Source organism: Spinacia oleracea, chromosome 1 (assembly GCF_020520425.1).
Source record: "Spinacia oleracea cultivar Varoflay chromosome 1, BTI_SOV_V1, whole genome shotgun sequence".
NCBI lineage: Eukaryota > Viridiplantae > Streptophyta > Magnoliopsida > Caryophyllales > Amaranthaceae > Spinacia > Spinacia oleracea.
Genome location: NC_079487.1, coordinates 114,260,478 through 114,281,448, shown reverse-complemented (window position 1 = coordinate 114,281,448; position 20,971 = coordinate 114,260,478). Strand labels below are relative to the sequence as shown.

At 35.5% G+C, this 20,971-nt stretch overlaps 4 protein-coding genes, 1 long non-coding RNA gene and 1 other non-coding gene across 6 annotated transcripts; 4 read left to right on the top strand and 2 right to left on the bottom strand.

Moving 5' to 3' along the window:
• Positions 1-1,723: 1,723 nt before the first annotated feature.
• LOC110786816 (uncharacterized) lies at positions 1,724-2,767 on the top strand. Its single transcript, XR_002532937.2, has 2 exons — positions 1,724-1,934; positions 2,212-2,767. It is a non-coding gene; the product is annotated as an uncharacterized lncRNA (long non-coding RNA).
• Positions 2,768-10,103: 7,336 nt separating this feature from the next.
• LOC110786802 (glucan endo-1,3-beta-D-glucosidase 1-like) lies at positions 10,104-11,606 on the top strand. The gene has a single exon (XM_021991383.2). The coding sequence runs from the start codon at positions 10,104-10,106 to the stop codon at positions 11,604-11,606; it is 1,503 nt and encodes a 500-aa protein (XP_021847075.2).
• On the top strand, positions 11,603-12,045 carry LOC130465620 (uncharacterized). The gene is made up of 2 exons (XM_056834454.1): positions 11,603-11,901; positions 12,018-12,045. The coding sequence occupies exons 1-2, from the start codon at positions 11,603-11,605 to the stop codon at positions 12,043-12,045; spliced, it is 327 nt and encodes a 108-aa protein (XP_056690432.1).
• A 290-nt stretch (positions 12,046-12,335) lies between these two features.
• Positions 12,336-12,409, top strand: TRNAN-GUU (transfer RNA asparagine (anticodon GUU)). Its single transcript has one exon. It is a non-coding gene; the product is annotated as a tRNA-Asn (tRNA).
• A 197-nt stretch (positions 12,410-12,606) lies between these two features.
• Positions 12,607-18,116, bottom strand: LOC110786842 (uncharacterized). Its single transcript, XM_056840558.1, has 7 exons — positions 17,959-18,116; positions 16,891-17,227; positions 16,559-16,775; positions 15,349-15,886; positions 14,955-15,053; positions 14,542-14,821; positions 12,607-13,097 (listed from the first exon to the last, which is right to left on the bottom strand). The coding sequence occupies exons 1-6, from the start codon at positions 17,999-18,001 to the stop codon at positions 14,565-14,567; spliced, it is 1,491 nt and encodes a 496-aa protein (XP_056696536.1). The 5' UTR covers positions 18,002-18,116; the 3' UTR covers positions 12,607-13,097; positions 14,542-14,564.
• Positions 18,117-18,943: 827 nt separating this feature from the next.
• LOC110786844 (uncharacterized) lies at positions 18,944-20,928 on the bottom strand. Its single transcript, XM_021991420.2, has 3 exons — positions 20,523-20,928; positions 19,767-20,138; positions 18,944-19,687 (listed from the first exon to the last, which is right to left on the bottom strand). The coding sequence occupies exons 1-3, from the start codon at positions 20,840-20,842 to the stop codon at positions 19,180-19,182; spliced, it is 1,200 nt and encodes a 399-aa protein (XP_021847112.2). The 5' UTR covers positions 20,843-20,928; the 3' UTR covers positions 18,944-19,179.
• Positions 20,929-20,971: the final 43 nt, after the last annotated feature.

Below are 20,971 nucleotides of genomic sequence, written 5' to 3'. Positions count from 1 at the left end.
GAGCTAGTGCCTTTCAATTTTCACGGATGGAAAACCGAAAATGCAATGAAATAAAAATAAAAATTAACTTGGAGGAAAACAAAATTGAAAATAAAAAATTCCTCAAAAAAAACTTGTTATTGAAAAATTTAGTGGAGGAAATCCATTTCACTACTTAATGGCATTAATTTGTGGTCCTAGTAGTAATGCTCCTATAGGATTGGAAAAATACGAGTCTAGCTAAGAAGGAGACACATGCCTTTGACTCTCTACCATGAAGTTGATTGCATCAATGTCTAAAACCATACAAGCAACTCCGTATATTTTCTTAAGCATGTCAAGCTAGAGAAAATACGTTATTGGGACGAAACGTTATATAAACTAACTTTAGCTGTGTTCCGTGATACTCCGTAGTTGATAAGGGACTTTGAAAATAGGCAGTGTCGGAGCTACAATTACGTCATAATTACGGGGTGTTGTGCAAGTTTTCTAAATGGGCCCTTATTTAATGGCACCATATTGTATTTTTACACTATTCACATTAGATATTTGGTCATCTTTTATGATTCATATGAAAAATTATAATCATGAAGGATCTTGTTAGATTCGTATCGACATATATTTTTTAATTTCATATACATAATTCGAGATATTAAGAGTTAAAACATGTGTTGGTAAGCGTAAAATCAACTATGATACAATATAAGGAAAGAAATTAAAGAAGTGTATACTATATAGATTTATAATACGAAATGCGAAGTACTTCGTATTAATCAGGATGGAAATATATCTAGCTTATTTAGGGGTAATACAGTCTCCATTCTCCAGCGTATTGTTGCGCTCATTAGTCATTAGAACAAATTAAACTTACGTGCGTATATACCAAACTTTTATTTAAAACCTTCATCGTCGTTAAACAACTCCATATTGGCAATTAAAATAATCACGAATTAAAAAAATTAAGATATTATGGTGTAAACTAACACATCAGAGATGTATGATGTAATATGTAACAACATCAATACGAAGAGACGAAGAAGCAAAAAGGATTTCCAATATGACAAGTAAGAGGTAAGAAATTATTAGGGATCGTAAATCCAATTAGTAGTAATATCAGTAAAGTGGATCGGAGTATAATGATCAAATTAAAATATCCTATCGAAAAATAAGTACTTCGTATATGAAATGATATTGATCATGACGATCCGTTCGATATGTAATATTCCGTAATAACTAATGTAAAAATATCATGATACAACAAAGTATATTCAAGATGAATCGGAATATTCAAATAATGAATGATCCATAATCGGTCTCTCAACTACTTAGCATGTCATTGTTCATTCTATGATCACAACTCACAAGATACAATCTTTAATTTACCACATACGTAGACGTAATATTAGATTACTAGACAATACTACTCGTATCAAACTTTGTATGTAGAATTGCCAAAAAAAATCAAAAAAAAAAATCTTTGTATGCAATGTGTAAATAAATATAAAATATTACCCTGCACAACATAAGTTGGTGGAGTTGGTGGTTTGCCCCATCAGCTGCGAAATGCTTGGGAGTGACTCAAGCGATGACCTGCGGAGCTGGACTGGTTAACCTGTGCTAGGTGTTGGTTCAGTTAGGGTCCCTTCTTCTTACCTATTAAAAAAAAATTATAGTCAATATAGTGTGTATTTTATAACTAAAAACTAAGATTACATGGACCTACTATGTTGTGCAATTTGTAATTGTACGAATTGTGTGGTCTTGGTTGTACACGTAACCCATTTCGTTCCTTATTAAATGTCATAAGTGTGACCTTTCAACTGCTTGTACGTTTATTTCATACACAAAATTTCTCTCCCTCTCCCTTGTTTTCTCTCTTACTCCCAACTCCATTTCCTCACCTGCAAATATACATTGTCAACCGTACCATATCCGTACCAATTCAGCAAGCTAAGGTATATATATGTTACTATTTCCTTGTTATATGAAGTATTTGATTATCTTCCGATCCATCTCCTATTCGACTGTCACGTATTTGGAACAACCAACGTTGATTGATTTCATCTCTTATGTATCCCTCTTCGATCAAGGGTGTCAATTATTGATCAATATACTAGTAAAGGGTTCGGCCAGACTACAACCATCTATCCGTCTATCTATCTATCTATCTATTTATCTATCTAACTATTTATAATAACGTACGTTCGTTTTACAATATATATATGATTGCAGGGCCACCAAAAAAAATGGTGACAATGGGATTGGAGAGGTTGATGGGGACATTCAAGACAAAGTTGCGGAGGTCTTTCAAGGGGAAAAAACCTCATGATTATGATGAGATTGAGAAGAGTGAGAGTATGAGAATCGAGATTAGAAGCAAAAAAGCTCGAAAATTGATTGAAGAGACTCTCAAATTTGCTGATTCTCCCACTAAGAAAACGCTTTCCATTTGATATTATATTGGAGTGTTATCTTCAACAACCTATATCTTAATTATGGTGGTACATCAATTATTATTATTATTGTACAATTCACACACTAGTCACATGTTAAGCGTCTATACTCTATACTCTATAGGGAAGCAAAATATGCAGTTCATTTTGTCATCACATTCAAGATTATCAAGACATCGACTCTTTAGTTTTAATTAACTATGAGATCGAAAAGGTTACCATATATAAAACCATCGTTGTATTTCCAAAGGAATAAAAAAAAATGGATGCAACATGTATGAGTTGAGGTTGTTTTATGGTTATACCGTTATGTTAAACTTGTGATCGTATTGTGATTTTTTGTCGTGGCGCCCTATGTTTCTACTTGTTTGTTTTTATGCTTATTGACTTACAATACGTACAACTTTAAACTAAATTGGCTTACATGAGCTTCAATTCTTGCCAAACTTATTAAGTTTGATTCTTTAATTAATTAGTTCATACTACGTAGTATATTATATATAATTATCAATGAAATTCCATGACTCGATAATCGATATTGCTGATATGGTTTCAGAAATGATACTCCGTAATTGGTTTTAAGATCTTTATCATATCTTTAAAAACCATGTGACCATAAATGTTACCATAAAACCATCCTTGTATTTTCAAAGGCAAAAATAATATCAGTCGCAACAAGTTCGAGTTTTTTGTAGTTCACTTCGTATTAAGCTTGTGATCATATTATTGTGCCTTTTGTCGTGCTCTTTCTTTCTACTTTGTATTTTTTTGCCTGTTAATCGACTTGAACCAATACGTACGTCATACTTCTTACTTCGTAAATTTCATTCAAACAAATCAATAACCCGTAGTTCTTACTTCTTAGTATATTGAAGTATTATAGCTTATATGACCTTTTTTTGGGACAGTTTTACAATGGCTACCCTAAATTGGTCAAAAGCTTTTGTGTAAGACCGTCTAACGGTTAGACCAATTTTTTGGTACTAACTAAAGTAGTATAAAACATAACTAAAAGTAATAAAATCATAACTAATCGAATAACAAAATAGTTAAGGTATAAAGACAAATAGTTAAATTTATGAGTCGAATAGTTATTATTTTCGAACAAACTTATTAATAACTAAAACTCATAAAATCTTAACTAATTGATCTCATTACTTAACTAATCAGTTTCATCGTTTATTGGTTCAGTGCTTAACTAATAGGTTCGGTTGCATAACTAACTGGTTTCGTTGGTTAACTAATTGAATTTCAAATTTAACTAATTGATTTCAGCTGTTAACTAATAGTTAAAGTGCATACGTAAAAGTGGTCTAACCGTTAGACCGTCTTTCCTAAAAGTTTGTATAAATTGGTAGCCATTGAAATCTTCTGATCATGGTCGTCCATATTTAGTACAAAACAGGACCATTAATTTAAGTAAATAAATATAGAATTAATAACAAAATGATTTTTTTTAAAAGAAAACCCTGGCAAGAATTATTACAAGACCATTTCCATTGAAAATTTTCGAAAGTTTCGATAATGAATTATTGACGCCTCATGATTGTGCACAATAATGACCAATTCTTAACTTTTTTAATTTTATCAACATTATCACCTAACAAGATAATATCGTATTGTTATAACGGATGTAAAGAAAGATTAAATAACGTAAATAAAGAACACAGATATTTAACGTGGTTCACTAACTATGTGTTAGCTACGTCCACAGGTAAAGGGGAGGAAGTTTCATTGATCTTGAGGAGTATAGATTACAGAATACGACTAGGTTATGACCTAATAGGCCTAAAACAGATAACCCTAGTCCAGAATAACAGAGATCCCCGTGCTTGGGCGTTGCAGTAAGGGGTTTGACCGATTCAAGCCATTATTCTAACACGTATAATCATCCATTTGTATATTATCACAAAACCGTTATGATAATTTTTAAAATTTTTTGGGTGAGTTGAAGCACATATTATGGTGATTTGGATGGAAGAAATTAAGATGATAATGTCTGAATTTTGATACTCCTTATTTAATTATTCTAGTCTTCATATTATCGGTTTAATTTGATTGTTTATTTTACGGAGTGTATGGGTTTGAATATTTGATAAATCGTTTTTTTTCCCTTGTAATAATTAAATCATATAAATTATTTGGTCAAATAAATAAACGGATAAAATTGCTCCTTGTAATTGAAGAGTTGAGATCGATTGTAATCATAATAATGGCTACCATTTTGTGACAGCCATCCAAAAACCTTCATTTCTTTTGACATAAGTTACATGAGCTTCATACCAAACTAACTTTTATTCTTTAATTGGTGTAATTATTGATGAAATTTCATGATTATTAAATGCAAGTCCGTACCTAAATGATTCCAAACATAGCCAGCTATACACAAATAGCAGTATGTAGCAACTAGCAACTACGTAGTATTCCCTCCGTTCCGGAATACTGGACCTGTTTTTCTTATCGGGTCGTCCCTTAATACTTGACCTGTTTCTAAAAATGGAAATATTCTAACAATATTATATTATTTCTCACTCCATCCCTATTAACTCACCTACCCCCTACTCCATACAAGAAATAATTAAAAATTCAACCCCTACTCTCCCCCAACCCCACCCCTTTACACATTTCCCACTAACTACATTAAAATAATACCCCACTATCAACTACTACCTACTTCCTCCGTCTTTTAATACTCGCAACGTTTGTTAGTTTCACGCATGCCGATGCACAACTTTGATCATTTATATCTTAAATTCTCTTTATGCAAAAATTATAAAAAGTTGATATTTTGAAAATACACATTGAGACGAATCTAACAAGATCCCATATGACTGCGTTTTATCTTATATAAAAAACACTACGAATAGTCAAAGTAGATTATATGAATAGTGACAAAAGTCTAAACGTTGCGAGTATTAAAAGACGGAGGAAGTATTAAATTAAATAAGTCAATTCAAATCCCTTAAACTCTGTGCCGGTCAAACCGGGTCGAGTATTCCGGGACGGAGGGAGTACTACGTAGCAAGTAAGTGTAAACAGTAGAGTACAATTGCATTAATAAGAACATGAATGTGTCAAATTCGAGTCGTCCTACGTTCATTAATTCTTTTTGTTGGTGTAGTTGTTGGAATGATAATTGATTTCAGTAAACAACGATTCATTCATTACATACTAGAATCATTAACCAAGTTACGAATACACTTGCCAAAAAAAACTAAGTTACGAATAAAAGAAGTAGCTAAATAAGTCGATCACCATGTAAACGTTTATTAGTTTGTGCAAGTTTATTTATTCTATGTCACCTTGTAACATGGGACTAGAAAACTTGCGTAATATCGAAACCATCTTGATTACATGTTGGGTTATTTTGACTAGATGTTTTATAGTAGTATTTTTATTTTATTTTTTTGACATAGATAGTAGTATCTTTCAATGCTAATGGTGAGTAATGGATGATGAAAATAAAATTTGATAGATTTTATCTCTTTTCTTTTTAATACAACTAGTATAGAACCCGTGCAATCGCACGGTTTTATAAGTTTGTACTGATATTTTAAATAAAATCATTTGAACGAGTGATGGTAAAAGTTCGGATTGTGCAAATCATACGGAGTAATTAATTAACAAATTATAGTTTTTATGACTTTTCAACACACATTGTTAATCTTACACATTTTACTATTTCAAAGATCGTATTTACTCTAATTTTTGTTTCGTATCACACATTATGTATTTGTTTTATTTTTATTTTTATAGGTAATACAAAGTATATGTGTGTTTGACGTATTTGATACTTCGTATATAAAATTGATAAAACATGGGACAATTAGTTTTTATATTTGTTCCGTACCTCACATCCTATATACGTCTGTAAACGATTATTCTACTTTCTAAAGACAATAAGTTAGCATAAAGACGAAAGTTATACGCGTGTTTATGACCAAATCAAAAATTTCCTATTAGGATATAACTCTAAAGAATGAACAACACATGGTAAAACTTAAAAATTGAAACTACCTATTCAACTCCTCATATGTATGATGCATCAGTAGTTCAATACACAATCTGTAGCAATCTAACAAGTGTCGATTACTTGTACCACCTCCTTTGCACGCACCCCCCCCAAATACACCAATAGATGAAAAAAGACACTACTTTTTACCACATTTTTATCTTTCCCAACTCTCAATAATCATCATGCTTATACACTTAACCATTCTTTAGAACCCTCCAAATTCACCAAAATTGCACCATCAAATAAACTCCGTTACCAAAACCAACAATGCTGATTCCCAAACATGAAAACTCATCACCACCATCACCACCACCACCACCACCACCACCACAACCACCAACCACAGCCACTGAGTTTCTATTCCCTAGTGCAAACTCCAAAATATTGCCTAACCCCTCTAAATACTTTTCCTCAAACCTTCTCCCCTCCGCCCTCCCTACCACCTCATTTTTCACCAACTTCGTCGTCGGAAACGGTGATTGTTGGAGATTGCCCTCTTATATATGAAGATGCAAGTCTCTATACTTTCCTTAGTACAAGGAAAGTTTGTTATATTTGTTAGTAGCTTGTATATATACAACACTCTATTTTGTATTCATTAGTTAGTTGAGAAATAATAAAAACAACACATTTTATTTAGCTCTCTATCTTCCTCACGTAGTCAAGCCTTCTTCAATGGCTTCCCTACCCTTTCTCCATGATTCTCTTCCACCTTAGATCATGAAATCTAACATGGTATCAGAGCGGGAATCGATCCCTAGCTTTTTTAGTTCCGCACAAAATTCTTGATTTTCCCCAATTTCTAGGGTTCATATCTTTGACTCGCAAAATAGAGCGATTTGCCCCAATTCAATTTTTCTGGGTTTCTCAATTGCTTTGCTAATTTCCTTTGCAATTTCATGTTTGCAAGAATATGAATATACGTGATAGATTCTTGATGTTCCAAAATCTGGGTACTACTGGAATTAACCGCAAGTTTTGTTTCCTACTTCCTCGTGATCTTCCTTGTCGGCGTTTTCTGTGGTGGTATAGCTCATCTTGCTGCCCTTCAATTCGAAGCTCAAATTAATTGGGTTTCTTGAAGATTGTTCTGCATTTTTTTCGGTGTTTGATCGAAGTATTGATCGGGTTTTGATCGAAGGATCTCCTTTTCCTTTCTGTTGTTGACGACGAACGAATCAGGTTTCTTCGTCGATCTCGAAGCTCGTCAGTTTCTCAACTTCTTGTGTCAGTCGGCGTTGGTTATACCGGCATTGTTCTTGTCAAGAAAACGGCAAAGATTTGGTAATGATAATGTTCCTCTCTCTCATTCTGCAAAATTCGCAAGTTCAATTTCATATGATTTGTTAGTCTGGGTAATGTATGCTTCAGTTGAGGTTTACCCAAATTTCTCTGGTTATGAGTTTCGATTTATGGGTCTGCTAAATGGGTTGATAAATGTTGGTGAATTGTGATTCTTGAGTTCGTTTCCATGATTTCTTGGCTTCCTCTGTTTCAAATTTACAAACTATTTCTTCTCTGGGAAAAACCCAAAACCATTTCTTCAAAGAATATGTGTGTTTTTAGAGATGAGGCGCATTCGAATTCTGGGGATTACACTGATTTTGTGAGGAACTTTGGGATGTTTCTTGTTAAGAAAGTTGAACTGATGGTGTTCGACGAATTGTGGCTGAGAAGGAAAGTCAGTTCTTCTGATGATATGAGGAGATAGGATGGAGAGATTGCAGAGGTGTCTTCAAAGGGTTCTTAATATTTGTTCGAGGTGCGTTAATGGCAAGCACCGAGAGCTATTGTTTCTTGCTCTAACTCCTGTGGTTGAGGACATTTTTGGGATGTATTGCTTCGCCCTAATTCAATCAATTAGATTGGTTTCTTGTGGTATTGGTGATTCATGTGGGTTTGATAACTTTCCCACTCTCGGCTTAACACTATTCAAGAATATTTTTTACTTTGATTTTAGTCCAATTTATGTGGGATGTGGGCTTATCTGTCCGCACATAGTGAATTGCTTTGTCCTATTTGGTGTGATTAATTCATGGGGTTTCCTCTGGCTCTTTATCTCACAACATGGGGCAGGGTATGTGAACCTTGCTGCCATATCCACTACAACAATGCTGATGATATTTCCACCACTTAAGTGGTATCTTGATCCCTTCTCATATATAATGGCACCTGCATTTGCTTTCTACACCTACATTTCCTGGATTTTGCTGTCATTAGTTAGCCTTAGCACCTGTTACTTGGTGTTGGGCTCCCATCATTCCGCTTGAAGTAATTTCCACTTCATAAACAAGAATGGTGTGTGATGATTTTATTGGCGTATCTCTCAAGTCTGCAGACTGCAGTGAACTGTGCAGCTACAACAAATAGGGGTAGTCATCCCATATGCAGTAAGTTGTTGGGTTTGTGTGAGCAGCAAGAGGAATTGCTGTCAGAATTATTTGGCATGATTTGTTGCCAGTATTCAGTATTGGTTTGAAGTTTTCTTTTGAATGTTGGCATGATTCAATTTTTTTTTGTTCTGTGGCCCAACAGAGGTTGAGGTTTGTTCTGTGGCCCAACAGAGGTTGAGGTCTTTTTTGTTCTGAATTGTTTCTCTAAACCCCTATTTTTTTGTTCTAAGCCTAGATCAGTTAGATTGATTCTCTTTCTGATTGTTTCTCTGAACCTGAATTGTTTCTCTGAATTGTTTCTCTGAACCTGAATTGTTTCTCTGAAGTTGATTTGACTGTTTCTCAATTCAACTATATTGTTCTGAACTATTTCTCTGAACCCTTTGTTTTTCTCTGAACCTTTACTAATATTCTCTCACTTGATAACCAAACCTATGGTCCTTCGTGTGATCATATCTTTTCCCTACACCATTCTAAACACAAATTCCTAATACACATACTTTCCAGAATCCTTTTCACCTCAATTTCTTGGCTCATTTCATTAGAGTAGTTGGTTCCATATTCTGGCAGTCTTGATGGGACATTTCAGCAAGTTGTTGGTTAACCTGGTGAACTTTTTGGTGCTAGAAGGAGGGGAGTTGGTGTTTCTGCCTTAGCTTGCGTTACACTCCTAGTGTTCTACAATTCACCAATCATTGTTATCTACATTCTGCTTGGCAATGGAGTCATATGGAGTGCATATTCCTTGATCAGATTTGATATCTACATTCTGCTTGGCAATGGCATTGGAGCCCTAACTCACTGTAATGCTACCTTGTATGCTAGCTATGTTACTATAGCACTACACCACAGAAGAGCAGGATCATACTCCAATTAGGGTAGCTTATCTCTCTGGTCACTACGATCTGTTGTGGTTCGGCAGCTTGTTATCGTTTTCAGCTTGCAATGGTTCCACTTCTTTACTTCAGTTCAACATTTTAGTTCAAACTGGAAATGTTTTTCCAACCATTTCCAGTTTGAGGGGGGATGTTGGAGATTGCCCTCTTATATATGAAGATGCAAGTCTCTATACTTTCCTTAGTACAAGGAAAGTTTGTTATATTTGTTAGTAGCTTGTATATATACAACACTCTATTTTGTATTCATTAGTTAGTTGAGAAATAATAAAAACAACACATTTTATTTAGCTCTCTATCTTCCTCACGTAAGCCTTCTTCAATGGCTTCCCTACCCTTTCTCCATGATTCTCTTCCACCTTAGATCATGAAATCTAACAGTGATCAACCCTCTTTCATCCACCCATACCTAATCAAACTCTCTCCCACCTCCTCACTTTCTCTCTCTTACCCATCTCTTTCCTCAACTTCCTCTTCTATCTCTCACTCATTCTCCCCTGATTTCACCATCTCCACTCCTCAACATTCCCGCCATTTAATCTCCTCCTTCAATGACCTCACTGTAACCGTCGATTTCTTGTCTTCCGCTTTTCGCTTTGTATTAGCTAGAGGGTGCCCTTATGTCACTCTCGAAGTCTCTAGACCTTTACCTCTCTGTTTCTCCACCAAGGTGGTTATCAAATCAATCACCTCTTCGTCGACTCAAACGAAGAACAAGATCGAGCTCGCAAACAAACAAGTATGGGTTGTTTACTCGTCTTCTGAACTAACCCTGCAGAAAAAGGATGACAATCATGTCATTAGCTCGAAACCCTATTCTGGGGTTGTTAGAATTTCAATCATACCCACCGAGAATTCGAACAAAGGCGAAGAAGTTCTGGATTTGTACAGCACTTGTTACCCAACAAATGGGGAAGCAGTTTTTGCAACCCCGTTTCGGTTGGATTATAAATGGGAGAAGAAAGGGTGGGGAGATAATTTGTTAATGCTAGCACATCCTTTGCATCTTAAGCTAATCTCAGTTTACAATTCTGGGATTAAAGTTCTTGATGATTTTAGGTATAAATCAATTGATGGGGATTTAGTTGCTGTGATTGGAAACCAATGGAGTTTGAGGGTTGATCATGTTCCAATTTCGTGGCACTCGAAACGAGGAATTTCCGAAGAGAATTACCCGGAAATTGCGAGTGCAATTTGGAAAGATGTTGGTGAACTGTATTCAAAACCAATTTCAACAACCCATTCTTATCATTATGCAATGCAGATTTATAGGGTTGCTAGATTGGGTTTAATTGCTGAGGAAATTAATTGCATGGATGTAATCCCTGCAATTAGGGAGTTTTTAAAGGGTAGTATTGAGCCATGGTTAGATGGTAGTTTTGAGAAAAATGGGTTTCTGTACGATGAGAAGTGGGGTGGAATTGTTTGTAAACCGGGTTCGACAGACCCGGGAGCCGATTATGGATTCGGTTTGTTCAATAACCATCATTTTACATTGGGTTATTTTGTGTTTTGTATAGCTGTGTTGGCAAAATTTGATCATGAATGGGGAAAGAAGTTCAAGGGTCATGCATATGCAATTGTAGCATCTTATATAAACTTGGGTAAAAAAGCGAAAAAGGAGAAATCTAAGTATGCAAAACTTAGAGCATTTGATGCTTATAAGTTACATTCTTGGACGAATCTTTTACACGATGAACATCCCCGTAATTCGGAGAATCCGAGTTCTTCAATCAATGCATATTACTCAGCTTCCCTTCTGGGTAATGTGTATGGTGATAATCGTTCGAGATTGAGGCTGTTAAGACATGGTGGCATGTCAAGGAAGGTGGGGTGTATGAAGGGGAGTTCAGTAAGAAGAATAAAATGATTGGTATAGGTTGGGAATTCAAGAGAGAAGATAAGCTATGGTTCACTTCTGCTGGTAATAAGGAATGTAGGGTAGGGATTCAGGTTATCCCAATAATGCCTGTGTTAACAGAGATTTTGTTCAATGATGTTGGTTTTGTTAGGGAGGTTGTGGATTTGGCTAGAAAGGAAGCTAGTGATGGTTGGAAGGGGTTTGTTTATGCATTGGAAGCCATGTATGATAACAAGAATGCATTGGAGAAGATTAGGAATTTGAAAGGTTTTCATGAAGGAAACTCGCTTTCGAATATGCTGTGGTGGGTTCACAGTATAGTTGGGAGGAAGAACTTTTGTTCATGGTGTAAGAAAGAGTCCAAAGATTGTTGGTATTGTAGTTATTGTTGTTGATTTTATCTTGTTGTCAATGTTGTAGGTTTTTCAAGTATAAGTTGCTAGGATAGCTTGATCTTTTGCACTAGTCTTATGCTACTTAAGTAGAAGGTATCTAACTATCTATGAAGGAGACTGATCATTTTGTAATATAATCTTGCTTTAATTTGTTGCTTGTATAAATTAGATTTCATTCTATGCGAAGAAACATTTGGTAATTTGATTTCTCTCACTTAAGTTCTGTTTTCCAGTATTTATTTATTTGTAAAACTGTAAAGATGGAACAACCATCTCCGAACTCAAGGTGGTAGATTTGTTTTGTGGTATTTAACTTGTTTAATGAAATACATTTCTCACAGAAGCTGGAATAGCTCAGTTGGTTAGAGCGTGTGGCTGTTAACCACAAGGTCGGAGGTTCGACCCCTCCTTCTAGCGGTTTACATTTTTTTTTGCAAGCAATTCCTCTTTTATCATCATTTGGCATTAGAGTTGCTCTTAATGGCATTGTCAGAAAATGGCAAGGATATAAGTTAACTTCAAATTTCCTTTATGTATTCAAAACATCCTACCAACATATATCATAGATGTAGGCTAGCAACCATAAACCATATATATACAAAAAACTTTTGGTATAACACCTTAAACAGGGCCGGAGGAGACCATTTAAAGATATATTACCCAAAATTGAATCAAATACACACAATTTCAGGGGCAGAAGTACATCAGTGATAAATAAAAAACGGTATCCAAAAGGGTTCTACAGATCTACAAGTATCTCTTATGAAAAAAAAACTACAATTTATCTCTTATATATAAAAAAAAAAACTACAAGTATCTGAGTTGAAGTTTAAGGCTTGGCAGTTTCATAAAGTCTCTTATAATGATCCGCCTTGTTCTGTCTGAAAACCCGGCAACCGAGAATGAATACAGTGATGAGGATGAGAAGCAGTACAACCATCCCAGGAAACAACCTTTGCCACAATACTGCGAGTTGGCTAACAAACCCCTCTTCACAAGTGCTGCAGTAGTAGCACATTGCATTGCTTTGGTTTCTCCAAGCGCTGCAGTCATGTACTGTCAAAAAGTGCTTATTACATATCGCAGGTGGGCGGCAGCAACCTTGCTGTGAAAAATAATAAACACATCTTTAGGTTCATTAATTATAAGGAGCCACAAAAGACAACGATGTAATTAAAATTTATAATCACGATTCCTACGAGCACCTCATCTAATCAAAAGAACCCTAACAGCTAACTCAATCGTCTAGGACATGTGTTTTTATATGCTTAAGCTAAATACATGCATTATCAGTTTTTATACGAACCTAAAATACAGTGTAACAAACCTTAAGATTGTGTGAAAAGAAGAAGTTATCGTTGCGGTCATGAGAAGTGCAAATATCTTTGCTAATCAAACATTTTCGGACATCAGACCATTCAGCCATGCCCATCACTTGATCCTGGAACCAGTAGGTGAAGTCATTGATCTTGTGAGTCTGTCCAACATCAAGACGGGCAGCACCTTTGGCCATAACAATGATCCAAAGCACAACACCAACCGTCACCACCAAAATCAGGATCAAATATATGAGCAAGTAGACCCACATTAGGAAAGAGGACCGCCAACAGTTCCCAAGTAGTCCTATGATTGATATGACCACAAGTAGAGTACCTATTCTAAGGCAAGGTATACTTAAGAGAGATAAACAGGTCATCTGATCTTGGATGGCCAAAAATGTCCAAGTGCCTAAAAGGATGAGGCCAGTTACGAGGGTTATAAAATTTATGCATGCTGTGATGCCGTTGTTCCAACTTCCCATGAACAATTTGACGGCCAGGAAATGTGGAAGTAGAGAGAAATGGATAGTAGAATAATTCAGGAAGGATTATGGTTTTCTGGGTTTTTTGAAAAAGATAAGTGGTTTTTTTATATATGTTCATGCTGCAGCTGGAGAACATAAATTTGCAGCTAGGAAGGAATCTGTCATTGCAAGAAATATGTACTGCTTGCATTAAGAATCCAAGCAATGAATTCGCATTTTCCGTTTATGACTGGTATGTTGCCTTGTAGGTGACAATGTTGTAGCTATCCCAAATATAGTTGATGTAGAATTGTCAACACCCACCCCAACCCCATTCCAAAATAAAGGCTGTAAAAACTGAATTACTATATTTAGCAGTAACATAATTCTTCAATCTAACTAATTACTACCTCCTATTTAACCCATTTTTTAAAAAGTAATGTTAAACGGATATTTGAAAACAAAATGAAGATTCGAAAATTCACAATACGTTATTTTTTTTATACAAATATGGAATCATTTGACATTAGATAAGTCTAGAAGGTGATTGAAAGGCTTGCTATCTTGTAGGAAAGCTTGTTACATAAACCATGACATGTATGAGGCCAGGTTCATCCTTAATAAAACAATCTCAATTAAACAATTTCTGCCTAAACAAGAAAACCTCTGATCTTCCTACAATGCACATTGATAGACTGATAGGCTAAAACAAAAATCTGCAAGATATTATTTTTACTGAAAGGAAAGAATCCCAGAACAGGTGTACCTTGTAAGGAAGGATTCAGCTTATCAAGACACAATTTGGGGGACTTTGGAAAGTGATTCTCGTATTTTCTCCTCGGAAAAGGACAGATCGACCAAATTTCCTTGTAAAAAGTTGTCGTAAGCTGGTAAGTCAAAGTGGCCATGTCCACACATTGCCATCAGAATTACTTTGGATTCTCCCGTCTCTTTGCAATGGAGAGCTTCCCTGATTACAGCAGCTATGGCATGAGTTGGTTCTGGTGCGGGGATCAGTCCTTCAGACCTTGCAAATTGAATGGCTCCTGATATATATCATAGAAGGGTCAGATCATACTTGAATGTCATCAGTTGCATTGCTTGTTCTGTTTTAGAAACAGAAGCTAGCAAAGGAAAATTATAAGTAGAAGTCTGAAGATAACAAGGGAGTGAAATTACCTTGGAAGCATTCAGTTTGCGGAATAGCCACCGCTTCCATCAAACCCAATTCATATGCATGTGAAATCAGTGGTGCCATACCATGGTAACGCAGTCCACCTGCAAACCAAATAACCATGATGGTTGTCATAATTGTATAAACAAACCTTAAGAAACACATTTGTTTTCAAAACTCTAAGATACCCTGTAAATTTGCAATATCATTTGGTTAATTATCAGTTATCATTAAATAATTGTTAATAGTTATTATCTCTCCATCTATTTCAGAACTGCAATGGGATAAGCCGGATAACCAAGTTTGATGATCTTTCTGAAAAAACCATAACCAATGTGAATAGGTCAGGTCAGTTTTCTAAGTATGCAGAGGAGAAGATAAAAAAAAAGGAGAGAGTACCAGCATGAATAGGATCTGGAATGAAATCATGACCAAGAGTATGCATCTTCAGCAATGGAGTCATCCCAGCCGTATCCCCATAGTCATAAGCAAAAACGCCTTTGGTTAAGGAAGGGCAAGCAGTAGGCTCAACAGCTCTTATGAGAGGATTCATTTTACCACTCAGCTTTTCTCTAATAAAAGGGAAACATAACCCTCCAAAGTTGGACCCTCCACCAGTACACCCAATAATCACATCGGGGGTCTCACCAAATGCTTCCATCTGTTTTATGCATTCCTCGCCTATAACAGTCTGGTGTAGCAGGACATGGTTAAGCACACTTCCTAGACAGTATTTTGTATCGGGATTTTTGGCAGCAACCTCTACAGCTTCTGATATTGCTATTCCTAGACTACCAGGGCTCAAAGGATCTGATTCGAGAATTCTACGGCCTGCCTCAGTTAACTCAGATGGTGATGGATGAACCTTGGCACCCCATGTTTGCATCATCAGTTTCCTATAAGGTTTTGAGTCATACGAGGCACGAACTTGCCACACCTGCAAAGATTTCAGCACAGAAAGAGCCAACTTTTAAAGAAGTATTGAGATAATTCACATCAGAAACAGAAACATGCAACCATAATGCGGTATGCAGGGTAAGCTTCACAGTCAGGTACTTATGTCCATGTGTTTCCTATGCACACCCGTGTATTAATGCACCTAAAACATATACTCTACATTATGTATATCAGTTATTCAGTTAAGTGGCAAACACAACGGGCACACAACCAAATGAATGAACATAACCAAAACACGTTTATAAAGTAAAGCCAACCCTATTATTTCTGGATCCTGTATATCATTAGCTGCAACAGATTAAGCCCAAATTGGCGTAACTCATAAGAAAATAAAACAGCGATCATGATCATGAAAATAAAAGAAAATAAAATGTTCTCAAAAGAGAATGAGACTCCTAGATGATTTCCGGAGAGAAAATGTGATCCCTTAATGGTTTTCAAGAAAGAAAAATGTGCCATGTGGAAGAACATTTTTGAAAAGAAAAAAAAGAGCAGCAGTTTACTATATATAAAAGCTAAGAAAGGCCAAAAGTTTGTAAATGTCATTGTCTATTCTTGGTAACAGATAGTTCAATCAAAGAGATTAGTCAGATCAGATCGGATTTGTGAAGTGTAAATAGAAATAACACAAAATCAGGCAACAAACTCTTACCTCACAGTCTAGGTTGAATATGCTGCAAGCAAAGGCAAGGGCACTACCCCATTGACCAGCTCCAGTTTCAGTCACAATTTTTTTGACACCTTCTTGCGCGTTATACCAAGCTTGTGGCACTGCACTGTTAGGTTTATGAGATCCTGCAGGGCTAACACCTTCATACTTGTAATAAATCCTTGCAGGAGTTCCAAGGAGCTTCTCCAATCTCTTAGCTCTATATGCATGAATGGGAACTAATTTTAACATACCGTCTTACAAAGTTTGATTTAACCATAACAAAATTGGAAACATAATGCAACAGAAACATATACTAAAAACAAAATCAAAACCTGATTAGAGGAGTTGGTCTCCATAAGCTATAAACATCAAGAACCTCTTCGGGTATTTCAATAAATCTTTCGCTGCTCACTTCTTGCTTGATCAACTCTTCTGGGAAGAGGGGTGCCAAATCCTCAGGTTTAACAGGCTCAAAAGTACGAGGATTTAGGGGCGGAGCAGGTTTAACGGAAAGATCAGCAATTATATTGTACCAATGTTTTGGGATTTCAATTCCTCTCGAATCAGCATTCGTAGCAGCCTGTGCTCTTACTTTATGGCCAGAGGAAACCTTCACAAAGTGCAATGGCTTACTCTTCGATTTACAAACCCTGAAGCCATGTTCATCACCTAAACATATACCAAGTATAAATTTAACTTGGTGCCTAGTAATATCAACTTGTAAAGTACAGTATAAAATTTGAAGAACAAGAATTATTTTCAACAATTCTGCATAAAATAGTTTTTCCACTAAAAACAACTGTAGCCATTGAGATTTTTACTCGTTATTCTTCCATTTCATAATCTAAGGCATTCGTGCATTTCTAGGTCGAACTTTGACCGTTAATATTTCTGAAAATATTTTTGTAAATTGAAATTAGTCTAATACCCAACTACTCTAATAATATACATTTTCTTGAAAATATTGTCAGTTAAAATTCGACCTCGGAAAAAATATGGATGCCTAATTTCTCAAGATAGAGGGAGTTTAGATAATTAGATTTAATACTCAATTTGTGATCTAGAAATTCTAACATGAACCCAGATCATAGGAGACAACAATAGGATTACAGCCTTACACCAACCAATTGACTGTAATAATGGTGCAAATAAGATAAACTTTTAAGATAAAATTGACCAAATCTAAAAAGTTTGATCCATAATAATGCAATGGAAATGTGGAATGCTATATTATTCAGCTTAACTTCAACCAACACAGTAAATGATCCAAACCCAGAAAAAATCAATAATTAATCACACAGAACATATCTAGTTAAGTTTGCAATACAAAATTAGAAAAGTAAACTGCAGTAAAAATTAGTGATAATACAAGAAATGCAGAGTTTTGAGAGGAAGATTACCTTTGAAGTTGAAGCTTGAAGAAAGAAGAGATTGAGCTGCCATTACTTATTTTGGTATGAAAATCTCTGGGATCGTTCAGTTTTTGATCAAATCATTTCAAGTGCAAACAAATTTGTGCAAAAATAAGTTAGAAGACTAAAGAAAAGGAAAATTTGGTAATATTAATCCAACCTTTCGCCGATTTTCTTTTATTAACTCCACCCAAGACATATTTTTTTAATAATCCCACTTTTACTACCCAACGACTTTTATTGGGTCTAACAGGTAATAAACTTGTTATAGACGGTAATATATCCCTACGTGTTAGTACTCTTTCTCGATATATTCAGACATTCAGTCATCATCATCAATTCATAACCATCTTGTTAACTTTTTCACTGGTTAACGTTCATTTAAGCCCAATAAAAGTCGTTGGATAATAAAGGTGGGATTATTAAAAAAAACATGTCGTAGGTGAGATTAATAAAAGAAAATCGGCCAAAGGTTGAATTATTAAAAAAATATGTCGTAGGATAAAAGAAAATCGGCCAAAGGTTGAATTAATATTACCAAATTTTCCTAAATTCAGCCTCTCATATTGATACTCCTACATTTTTTTTTTTTTTTAACAACTCAAATAACATATACTCTTACATTTTATTCGAATTGTTGGATTGTTAAATGACACACGTGGTCTTGGTAAAACATGGACCATGTTGGTTGACCGGCTGTAAGGCCTGTAACTACTGAGGCTTTAAGGTTTATATTACTCCCTCCTATGATCTTATCTAGAGATTGATTGTGACATATCTGAATACAAAGCAGGCTTTTAGATACACACTATTATTTAATTTAACTAAAAGATAAATATATCTACCATTTACTTTTGAATACAAACAATTCTTAATAAAATACACAAAAGTTTTTGGGACAATTTTTAAGGGACGATGAGAGTACTTTACTACCCACTCCCAACTCTATTTTTTGGTAACTTTCTTACACAAGTTGTTATTTTTCTACTTCTTTATTAACAGCTACCCAACTTCTTTCACTATTATAACATTTCCCTGTAAAAATACCGAGTGTTATTTTAGTGTTATATAACTGCACTTCTTAATAAAGTTTAGAAAATGAGGTTAAACTTAACTTATTTGACAAGACTGTCTTACACAAAATTACAAAAACTACATTAACATAAGGAAATTTTGTACAATTACCACATGTTTACAGGAGAAAACCAGTCAATCCCATTTACATTGGATCTTATGAGTATGCTTGAAGTTGTACTTCATAATCAAAATCCCATCAATCCTCCTAACCAAGAAGCTCTCAACCAAAACATAACACCCAAATCTTTTCCATTTCATATTCTCTCTTCTCCTCCTTCCACTCTCTTCAACTCTCTCCACTCTCACATCATGTTCTTGTTCTTCCATCCATCCTCTTTCGACTTGTATTCCTCTCATGGCCTCGAATACTGCTAACCCCATCCCCAACCTCACCTTATTTCCATTCCCTGAATCATTAGGCACTGTGAAACACACAAATCCTGGTACAGGTTTCACTTCTATCATGGCTTCAGTACCATACAATAATGCCTCTTCTCTTTTTACCAACGCGTCTATGACAATCGTTTCATCTTCTTCTTCCCCCTTATTTGCTCGCGAGTAAATCTCTTCCCAATATTGCTCCAGGGTGATCTCATAGAACATCGACTTCTTCATGTGTCGCCACAACTTTGCCTCTTCCCTATACATATTCAGATTAGATCAAACATAAACAAAAAGCATGTTCTGTTTCACCCTATTGTGGTTTAATGTTTTTTTACCTGAGGAACAAGAAAGGGCAATACCATCGTCCCACAACAACAGCAGCATGTTGATTCTGAGGTGGTAGAGGATAAGATGGAGGTGGAGGAAGAGATGCTTGGACAGACTCATCAAGGCCTAACGCGTCTTGTATATTTCCTCGAATGGAACGATGAACTCGTACCTCCCACCCTTTCTTACGTAAGAACCTTGGAGGAACACCGTCATAAGCGACAGACTTTGCATAGAAGCCACCACCATGGTAGCGGCGTATCTCAAACTGTTGGTAGATGTCTCTATAATCAAATGGCCTTGGTTTTATGTCATTTATAAAGTCTGTGTAGCAGCAGCATGAACATATGTCTGCCTTTTTTGAACTTGTACATGCTTTCCTATTAAACAATTATAATAAGATAATTTACTAGAAAGCTACTGGAAAAGAAGAGAATCAAGAAAATTATTAGACTAATTAGAACATACATGAATATACAAGGATCTGATATTCTGATGACTGACTGATAGTTTTACTCCTGTTATTCGGAACATAAGGCGTTGTATTAACGTATTAAGATAAATTATGTATAATTACCAAACTAAACTCAATTAATGACCCTATTGAAAACAAAAGAAAGAACAAAAAGACTCTCAAACTACAGAATGGTTAACATTAAGACATGTTCAACTCTAGCTTGTTCATTCTTTTCCACCTTGATCAACCTCGATCTGATAATTACTAATAGTCGTTAAAGAGAGAGTTAAAGGGATTAAGGGAATACCCTTTGTGATGGCCTTTGGCGCGGATGATATAGTACCTATGAGCAGATAGCGGCTCACCAACAACAGGGAGAAACCAAACCTTAGTAATAGTAGGATCTCTGATGTCTGACGAATGAACGACAGACAGGATTTTGTTCTGAGGGAAGGGTAAAGTCTTAACCTTCTTATAATCACAAGCACCCCAACAGTAACTATCCTGATCTTCTGATACTTCATCAGTTATAGCTAACACCCCGGTATTCGGCGCATAATCTGGTGGCCTAATTGATAAGGAACTTGGGTCTTTCCTGTACAATGACAGACCCCTTGTAACATACATTATCCTACAATAATCAGAAACAGATTCTTAACAACTTTAATTTCTTTTGTGAATTTGATTTTCTTATTCTTATTGCATATATACATATATATATATATATATATAACAGTCCACATTTTGTAGGTGTCA